General features: G+C 37.8%; 1 protein-coding gene across 1 annotated transcript; it reads left to right on the top strand.

The window, feature by feature from the left end:
- The first annotated feature begins 2,185 nt into the window (after positions 1-2,185).
- On the top strand, positions 2,186-6,623 carry oaz1b (ornithine decarboxylase antizyme 1b). Its single transcript, XM_069673385.1, is given in 6 exon segments — positions 2,186-2,375; positions 4,179-4,230; positions 4,232-4,318; positions 4,738-4,910; positions 5,299-5,384; positions 5,502-6,623. Coding segments are annotated over 6 exon segments (654 nt in total). The 5' UTR covers positions 2,186-2,250; the 3' UTR covers positions 5,633-6,623.
- Positions 6,624-7,682: the final 1,059 nt, after the last annotated feature.

Below are 7,682 nucleotides of genomic sequence, written 5' to 3'. Positions count from 1 at the left end.
AGTTCATTATAGTAGTAACGTAACATCTAGTGACACTACTGCTGGCTGAACTGAGATCATGATGTGATTTGACACTGGTTGCTAAGCTGTTTTTCTGCTGCTTTGTTGCCACCGTGTGGATGGGATGCAATATAACATTTTGGCTGTACAGCACCCAATTTAATATAATCACTTTACATTTTTATTGGAGTTGAGTTTGCACAGTAAAAAAATATTTAAAAATATTAAAAATATATTTGAAAAAATGTTTCTATAACAATTTAAATGGCGTATTAGACACAGCCCAGTGAAGACAAACGTATTTAGATTTATGATTAAATTAAAATGTCAGTACTACACTACAAATTGTCCAAGTAAAAGTATTGCATTCAAAACATTTCTTTAGTAAAAGTAAGTCTCAGCAACGGAATGGATGTAAACTATTGAAAGTAAAAGACAATTACATTGTTGGCTAATTATCCAAAAATGAACCTGCAAGTGTTACATCTTTATTGACGCAATAACAGTATTTATTGTTGATAAACGATATAAAGCTAAGATTGATTGCGTTTTCATAAATGAATCGTATGTTTTGTTTATAAAATAAAGAAAAAACAATTAGCTAAAGCTGTCAAATAAATGTAGTGGAGCATTAAGTATTTTCAGGATTATAAATTGTAGGCAATGTAATGACAAAAATCAAGTAAAGCACCAGTAAGAAAAACACACCCAACCCATTAATACACTAATTAACAAACAGTTTTTAATTTTGCACCAATAAAGTTTCATAATGAGATGGATTCTGTCGACTATGGGATTTAAATAATCATTTGGAATCATAAGCATTCAGGATCTTTTGTTAAGTGTTTTCTCCGTCCTTGGTACTTTTCCATTACACACCTCCATGTAAACACATAGCCACTAGATTAACAGCAGCTAACATAACACTACTTTAGCTTCGACTTGCTAACTAAAGGGAAGAAGCAGGAAGGACACGCAGTTCCCTTTTCCATTTAATTGTAATATACACATGTTTTACCTCGTTTAATGACAGCACTAAATATGTTATGAGATGTGTTTATTGTTGTTTTATCTATGGTCACAGGTCAGGGACAGGTAATATTCTTGGGTGAAGTAACGGTCATAATCTTTGCTAGCATCTTTAGCGCTTAGCTTGTTAGCAGGAGCGTGAAGTTAGATATAACCATATTTTAGGGTAAGCTGAAACCAAATTTTCCGCTTTCAAAATAAAAGCAACTGTTTGTCATTTAAAAGGGAAAATGTTTAAAACTCATGGGTCCACTTAATATCTTGTGTTTTTCAATCACATTTCATGATATTCATCATCAGGGCAGTCTGCAGCCAATGATTAATTGCATGAGGTACAGTTGAAGGCTTGGAAAATTACATGTCATGTCCTGCATCACCTCACTGTGAATTGATGTGATACCACACACAACATCAAACATTATTTCTCCATGGGATCATTAAGCAACCTGGGGGTGTGTACCTTCAACAAATAAAAATGTAAACTTGGTAGATATTTCATAGGTTGAGTGTTTGTTTGTTTGTTTGTTTTAACTCAGTATGTTTCTATTTTAAGTCTTAGGCCTCCCGAAATGTATTTATTTTTCCCAAACAGTATTCCTGATAGTGTGGGGGAGGATTCAAAGATTAGGAAGTTAGTAAATAAAAAACACAAGTTATTAACAATGAACTGTGTTATTAAACTTTATATGAATGACAAAAAATTGTACACTATTTTTGGATAAGAATGTCTTGTTGACAGGGGCCTTGGCTCATGACCCGATTTGTTCTGTACTTTATGGCTCCAGCTCTGCAGGTTTTTTTAATTCATTCATTCATTCATTCATTTTTATCCTATAAAACACATGGCCTACTATTCTGCAGCTTATTATTACAATGATTGTTTGTCCAATAAAAGGGATGGTTGACTTCTTTATGCGTTTTGTGGTATGAGCGCAGCTTGAGGTAGTTAGGATACAAGCAAGTTTTATCCAAAACCTTTGTCTTAGTTGTAATGGCAATCTTTTCTAGAGCTGTCAATGTGGTATCAGTTATTGTGTTAATGTACCGATTCATTTGACTTTTATTTTGAAGTCGAAGGGAAAATTCAGCGGAAGTGTGTTGCCTTCAGTGTAGGGGACTTGACTCCAGTATTTACTACCAGCTCCCGACTCTTTGACCGACCACTACCCAGCAGAGCATTGCAGAGAGCAGTCAGCCCGTCGTGTCTCTACCCGAGGCCGGATGGTAAAATCCAACCTCCAGCGGATCCTAAACAGTCATTGCTTTGCTCGCGAGAAAGAAGGAAAACAACAGTCTTATAATACCATGGCGGACTTGAGTGGTGGTATCTGTGACATGATTGGGAAGTAAGTAAACGATGAAAAATATCTCACCTAGCTAACAGCTAAACCTGAGGTGGGGGAGGGGTGGCTAAGCTAATTTAGCTAGTAGCCACAGCAACGCGGAAGTAAAATGCGCTGAACTTTAAATGTCCCTGTTAACATATAATACGCTGTATCACCGACCCTCGTGTATTGGCTACATCATGTAGCTTATATACTTATCGGAAACGTCATTAAAAAATACAATGTTGAAATTAACTGCGGACATTTACTTTATGTAGATCAAGTTTAGCATAAATAGCTAGCGTTAGCTATAAACGTCGTCGAAGTTGCGTCGCGTCAGTGTAGTTTACTGCGCGAGCTAGCTTACCAATTAGCATTAAACACATAATGAACCTCATTACTTTGTGAAAATGAATGTTACAAAAATATACGACGATTTTTAAAATTGCATTGTAAGGTGTTGGAAACCGACAGTAAACAATGGATTTAAATTGTATTCCTCAATATTCTCTTCTATGTTAGCCTATTTAAAGACCCAACCGAGCTCCATGAAACGTAAACGATAAAAGAAAATAAAGTTAATTATGGCCATTGCTAGAAAAACATGTAATGTATATGAGGTTATTTTCTTGCCGAAGAAATCCCGTTAGTCAGTGTAAGGAGCCATAGTAGTCAGCACATAGGATACAAATAACCTTTTAGCCCACGTTTTTGGATATAATAAAGAAATGAGAAATAGACTCCTGGCTGAAAATCAGCCAATAAAATCTGCAGGTGAGCACATGTTTCTGGCCACGTTGGTCTCGTGAGCTGACAACGGACTCATGTTGACTATTACGTAACTGACAGTCACTGCAGCAGCTCCGTGACGGCAGGACGAGGTTACTGTAACATGGCGAGGCAGTGGCGCTCTGTGTACATATTTTATACCTACAATGAATTTACACAAGGCTTTATGTTGTAGAGAGTAAGAGGAGTAAGACTATGTTGTATAATGTCAGAAAAAATAAAATCTGTTAACTTGTAACCAAGCCACACTTACTAAAGTGGCAGCTGTTACAGTAAAGTTTTGTATATTGATCAAATCAAAGAGATTAGTCGATTAATTGATTTGGCCTCTACAAAAGATAAGTTATTAACAGTATTGACTACCTATTTATTGATTTTTCCGGATTTTTGAAAATGGTTATTTTATATATATATACCCCTAATTTTGATAATCAGTTAATTCATTGAATGATTTGCTCCTTTTTTCTTGTCTTAAAATACAGTAAAGTGATTACCAAAGCCATTATGACACCCTCTCTGGCCTTTCAAGATTGCATGCAAATTCGTCATTTTTTATACCTACCTACTGAATCTCAAATGAATTGAGAAATTGACTTGATTCTCAGGACCGTTTTCATAATGTGTGCTAAATCACAAGATACAGTCTGTTTAAACAACAGTTTGGTAAACATAAGCATAACAAAGCGTTTGTTTGTGGTTTCTTGGTGGAAGTTGAGCCCCTGTCAACAGCTTCACTTGTACTGGCTGAGTTAAAAAAAAAATGCATTTAAGGTTGCTTGACTGCCACCACATCCTGCTGTGTTAGATGTCAACAACTGTTAAAACTGTAGCATTGTTTTGGGGAACACAAACTGTAGAAGGAACTTCGAGGCCTGCTTGTGTAGATATCTGCATTGAGTTGTTAAGTATTTTTGGTTATATGGTTTTGTTTCAAGGGAACGGTTACCTGTTTTAATTGGAGAAACATTTGTTAAAAGATTATTGAGATTTTTCCACAGTTTTCTGATTCCTTCCTCTTGCTTTCCTCCTCTCCAGTCTGTCCCTGCACTTTAGTAGTACCCGCAGCCCGGGGCCTCTGTGGTGCTCCTGATGCCCCTCTCCCACCCCTGAAGATCCCAGGTGGGCGAGGGAATGGCACGCGGGATCACACTCCTACAGCTCGGCAACTCTACTCAGTAAGTCTAGAAACAGGCACATACAACTATAACACTTCAGCAGCTGCTTTTTGATGTGTGTCCAGAATAGGAGCTTCTCACTCATCAATTTCCTGTCACATGACCAAGTGTCAGTTTGTTTACACAGCACAGCAGGGTTTTTACTTCAGCCATGTATGCTCAGCAGTGAGGCAAGATTCAAATTTAATTCATAGGCCTGTTGTTTTGTCAACATTTTCTTTTTATAGAAATTACAATTCCACTTAAATAACTTAAGGGTGCAGGTTTATTTCAGCTGCTAGAGCATGAGCCCCATATACGGAGGCTTTGACTCTGACTTTTAGCCATTTAAAAAAAAGAAAGAAAGGAACCTACTATCTACTTGAGACTGTCAGATTTAATGTCATCCACTGTTATGTAACTAGCATTTGTGTTTCCAGGACCGAAAGTTGACTGTAACGGAGGAGCCAGCAGGCAACGGTCGCCCTGGTATACTTCACTTCCAAAGTCGTCCCACAGTTACCAAGACAATACAGTGGGATGCTGTCCTGAGCAGCAGCGCACTTTACGTGGAGATACCTCTTGACCCCCTACCTGAAGGCAGCAAGGAGAGGTGAGGACAGATTGTTGGGATCAAGTGGAATAAAGCTTAAGGTCTATAACACTGGTAGACTTTAGCCACATTACAGGAGAGTAAACTGGCACTAAAAAGATTAAAAGACTAACAATATTATGTAAAACCGGGAAATGTTTTGTCAGCAAGGAAGGTAATCAGACCCTGGCAGCCTGTAGACCTTCAGGCCTTGTTTCAGTGTTAATCTCGAATTAGCCGTATTTTAGAGATCCAGATTGGCTCTTTTCTAAACATTCGAGGGGAAGCCAAAGCAGAGCATTTTAAATAATCATTTTAATACACTTATGTTTTTTCAGGTAATGCATGAGATTAAGACTGTTGTGTTTGCCTGCGTGTTAAACTAAGCTGCCTTCTGTTTCCCCTCCAGTTTTGCAGCTCTCTTGGAGTATGCTGAAGAACATCTGAAAGTCGTTAGCGTGTTCGTCTGCTTTTACAAGAACAGAGATGATCGTGGTATGTGCCTGTTGTTCCCAGCACTTTTTTGTTTCCATTTAGAACAATTTTGATGACATAAAAATGTGGTTTTCTCTTACTGTATCGTAACATCTGTTGTCCAATTTATTCCAACAGCTAAACTGGTGCGTACGTTCAGTTTCCTGGGCTTTGAGATTGTGAAACCGGGCCATACCCTCGTCCCCCCTCGACCCGACGTTTTCTTCATGGCCTACAATTTTGACCGGGACTCCTCGGATGAGGAGTAGCCCACTGGATAGCCCCTACACCCCCCGCTTATTCCCCTTTTCTTCCTATTATATGTTTGATCATCCCGTCCCAGCTTACTCATACATGTCACTGTCTGTGTTAAGAAGCTCCCTCTGTATGCGATTATCCATCCCCCATGCATTTTAAGGGAATATGTATGTTTTTGCATCTCCTGTTTCCACCATCTATATTTGTGTGTTACCTTATATTGCTTTCATTGAAGATTAATTCATGCTGGTATCTAAAAGGAGGGAAAGTTTTTGTTCTTAAGATCATTCTGCAGTTCTCATAGCTAGAAGTTAAGTTCTGGTATCATTTCCATTTATTTTCATGTCTCTGTTTTTATTGATATTTCCTTTTATGATAGACGAAGGTGGAGGATTTTTCATTTCTTGAATGTACAACAAAAGGTCATCAGGTTTACACTCGGGTACTCCAGCTTTCTTTTAATTGGCTAAATAATGACTTTAAATTCGTCCCACCTTTCTTTCTCTCTGAATTGAAATGCATTTCAGTGGGACCACTTTTATTTTGTAGCACTAATACCCTCTTAAAAGTATTAGGATTCTTTGAAACGTTACTCTTGAGCGACAGCCCCCATAATTGGTACTTCATAGCTGAATAATAGCTGAATCCGTTTAGGCTAGAGGTGGAGTGAAAATATGAATGCTGTTGCATGTGTCCGATACAGACGCTCCAGTGTCAATGACAGACCCTCTGATGAGTGAATTGGTACAAAGTGAAAGGAACGTGAATAATCCAAAGTGCTTTTTGCTTTTTTTTTTTTCCTGCCATGTATATCAGACAATATTGTAGTAGTTTGTTTTGGAGGTTGAAAAAAAAAATGCTGTGATATGATTGGTTTTTTTGTTTATTTTTTGGATTTGCATTCCTTTTAACTATTTGAGGATAGTGTTAAGTTTGTTGTTCACCTGCATAGTGGTACCTGTTGTGCTTCTGTGATAATAAAACAAACAAATAAAAAAAAAAGGTGCTGTCTGTTTATCAGTGAAACTAAACTGTTAACTAAAAAAGTGTATTTTCTTTAGGTTGAAGAAAAAATTAAACTGTAAAGTCACCTACTTTTATACATATGCTTAATACTGTAACAATATACTATAGAGCACCTTTAATGGCTGTAACTAGGACCTTACTTCATGTAATCTGTGCTGCTCAGGCTGTAAAAATTAAAGAAATCAGGTCAGTTACAAAAGAGGAGCCGTGCAGACATCCACCTGACCACCAGGGGGCTCCACAGACACTCCACATGATTCAACAGCTGATTTAAAGTTGTAACTGCAGTTTAAGACGTGCAGGTAAACATTTTTTATATTACTAGTCTGATAATGTTAATCTTTATGATTATTACAGTGGTGTTGTGACCTTACGTTATGAACAGAGTTCTACTTAAGAACAATAACCCTTAACGCCTATGACGGGCCTTTAACGTAGGCAAAACAGCACCTGGTTCTTTTGATCGAACAATGGGCTTATTTCACAGCGGACATTTTTACATCCAACAGGAGGAAAAGCACAGGCGTTAATAACTTTAACAATGGTTCTGTTCTATTCAGGTGTCCGAGAAAGCCATGACGGGCAGTCAGCATGCACACAACCAGGACGATGACATTGAAGCAGCTAAATGGCCATCATTAATGCAACTATAAACACCTGTGCTTGATGTAAAAATGTCCGCTGTAAAAAAGGCCTATTGTTATTATTTGATAGGCCCTTTGTTCACAGCTGTCATTTTGACTTGTCACAACAGGAAAGCACAGGTGCTACTAATAACATTAACAATGGCTCTGTTGTACTCAGAAGAATCCCAGTAAGCCAGGACTGTGTGAACAAAACAATACAAGACCTTGACAATGAGGAAGCTAAATGGAATTCAGCCATCGTTGACTCACCTGTGCTTTTAACTTTGACATATCAAGAGGGGCCTTTTCTGTGTGAGTCTATTATTTACCGACCTACTAACATCTCAAGCTGCAGTTATTGTCATATGCAAACACAGTGTAGACTGCTCGTGACATGTTTCATTTGAAA

The sequence above is a fragment of the Semicossyphus pulcher genome, unplaced genomic scaffold, assembly GCF_022749685.1.
Source record: "Semicossyphus pulcher isolate SPU_LCO1_2020_fin unplaced genomic scaffold, fSemPul1.0.p SCAF_22, whole genome shotgun sequence".
Lineage (NCBI taxonomy): Eukaryota > Metazoa > Chordata > Actinopteri > Labriformes > Labridae > Semicossyphus > Semicossyphus pulcher.
Note: the sequence above shows the minus strand (reverse complement) of the source record. Positions and strands in the feature narration are given on the sequence as shown.